The 1,257-nt window shown below is 38.1% G+C and overlaps 1 protein-coding gene across 1 annotated transcript in view; it reads right to left on the reverse strand.

Annotated features, from left to right (window-relative positions):
- The window catches only part of LOC102211168 (probable guanine nucleotide exchange factor MCF2L2), a 51,548-nt gene that overhangs the window by 2,863 nt on the left and 47,428 nt on the right, over positions 1-1,257 (reverse strand). Inside the window, exons 4-5 of the mRNA XM_005748449.1 lie at positions 704-823; positions 312-503 (exon numbers count right to left, since the gene is read on the reverse strand). Of these exons, the coding sequence (XP_005748506.1) occupies positions 312-503; positions 704-823 (312 nt within the window). The remainder of the gene's footprint in view (positions 1-311; positions 504-703; positions 824-1,257) is intronic.

Consider the following 1,257-nt stretch of genomic DNA (forward strand, 5'->3'; position numbering starts at 1 on the left):
TGAGTAAAAAATAATATTTACATTATATTTAGGTGCCAGAGACTCAAGATTAAACAACTTTAACTCAATGCTTGCGCCATCTGCTGGATGCAAATAGAGGCCGTGACATTCTAAGATGTAAATATGTCAGTGTGATTTTACAACATGTCCCACTGTCTGGACATTTTGGTCCAGAATTATCTAATGAAAAGATAAAAAAAAAAAACACCAACCAAAGAACAGATTCATCACATTTCATCTGGCTTGTGTTAAGTCAAACTTTTGGATTTGTAGCCATCTGTAAATGTACACAACTCACATGGTATCCTTACCTTATCTATGCCCTGGTGTATCTGCAGAGATTTGGACAAAATATCTGTCTTTTTCTTGACTTCATTGCTGAAGTCGTCACAGACACGACGGAGCTCGACACATTTGGGTCTGATGGAGTCCACAGCATAGTGATTGCTCTGAATCAGCTGGTCACCATGCAGTGCGTGAAGTTGTGCCTTTTCCAGTGTGGCCTGGAAGAAAATCAATTAAATATGATACATTAAGCTGTGCAAACAAAAGCTTCAGGGTATCCACACTCAACTGTGTAACTCTACAACTCTACTAAAGTGATTCATGATGATTGCTTTAACAAGAAACCAAATTACTTGTAATGATTCGATATTATTAAATGATTATGTGCTATTGTGTGTGTAACTGTGCCATTACAAACCTGAGCTTTCTCCTCCAGTGTTTTTAGCTCCTTGAGCATTTTTTCAACTCTGGCCACACAATCCCCAGTGTCTGAAAGGCTGTTTAGACTGTCTATCAAGCTGTCGAGAGACACTTTGACCTGATCACCAATGATTGGAGAGAAACAGAGAAAAAGCAGTGAGAACCATTGAGTTACTTCGTTATCCATTCTGCTCGTGTTAAACAAACCAAACGACGAATTACATTTGTTGCTTTAGTTTGTGTAAAACTTTTTTTTAAATGTAAAAACACAGCTTAAACATTAAACAGTAGCAGTATCTTGGTAGCTCTGTAAGAATTCTGCAGTAGGGCTGTGATCTCAGTATTCATCAGCAGGGGGAAGTGTGGTCCTTTCTTTCTGCCCTGACTGTATTTTCCTCTAAGCCTGTATTATATATTAATCAGTGTGGAAACTGCATCAGAGCTGTCCTTTGCTTGGAGAAGGTGGCAACAGTACTTGCTATTGTTGACACTGTAGCAACTGTAATTTCATTTTATTCCATTTTTGTATGTCGGGTTACTCTTACTTTTTTT

Source organism: Pundamilia nyererei, unplaced genomic scaffold, assembly GCF_000239375.1.
Source record: "Pundamilia nyererei isolate P.nyererei 1_Seehausen unplaced genomic scaffold, PunNye1.0 scaffold00222, whole genome shotgun sequence".
NCBI classification, from domain to species: Eukaryota; Metazoa; Chordata; class Actinopteri; order Cichliformes; family Cichlidae; genus Pundamilia; species Pundamilia nyererei.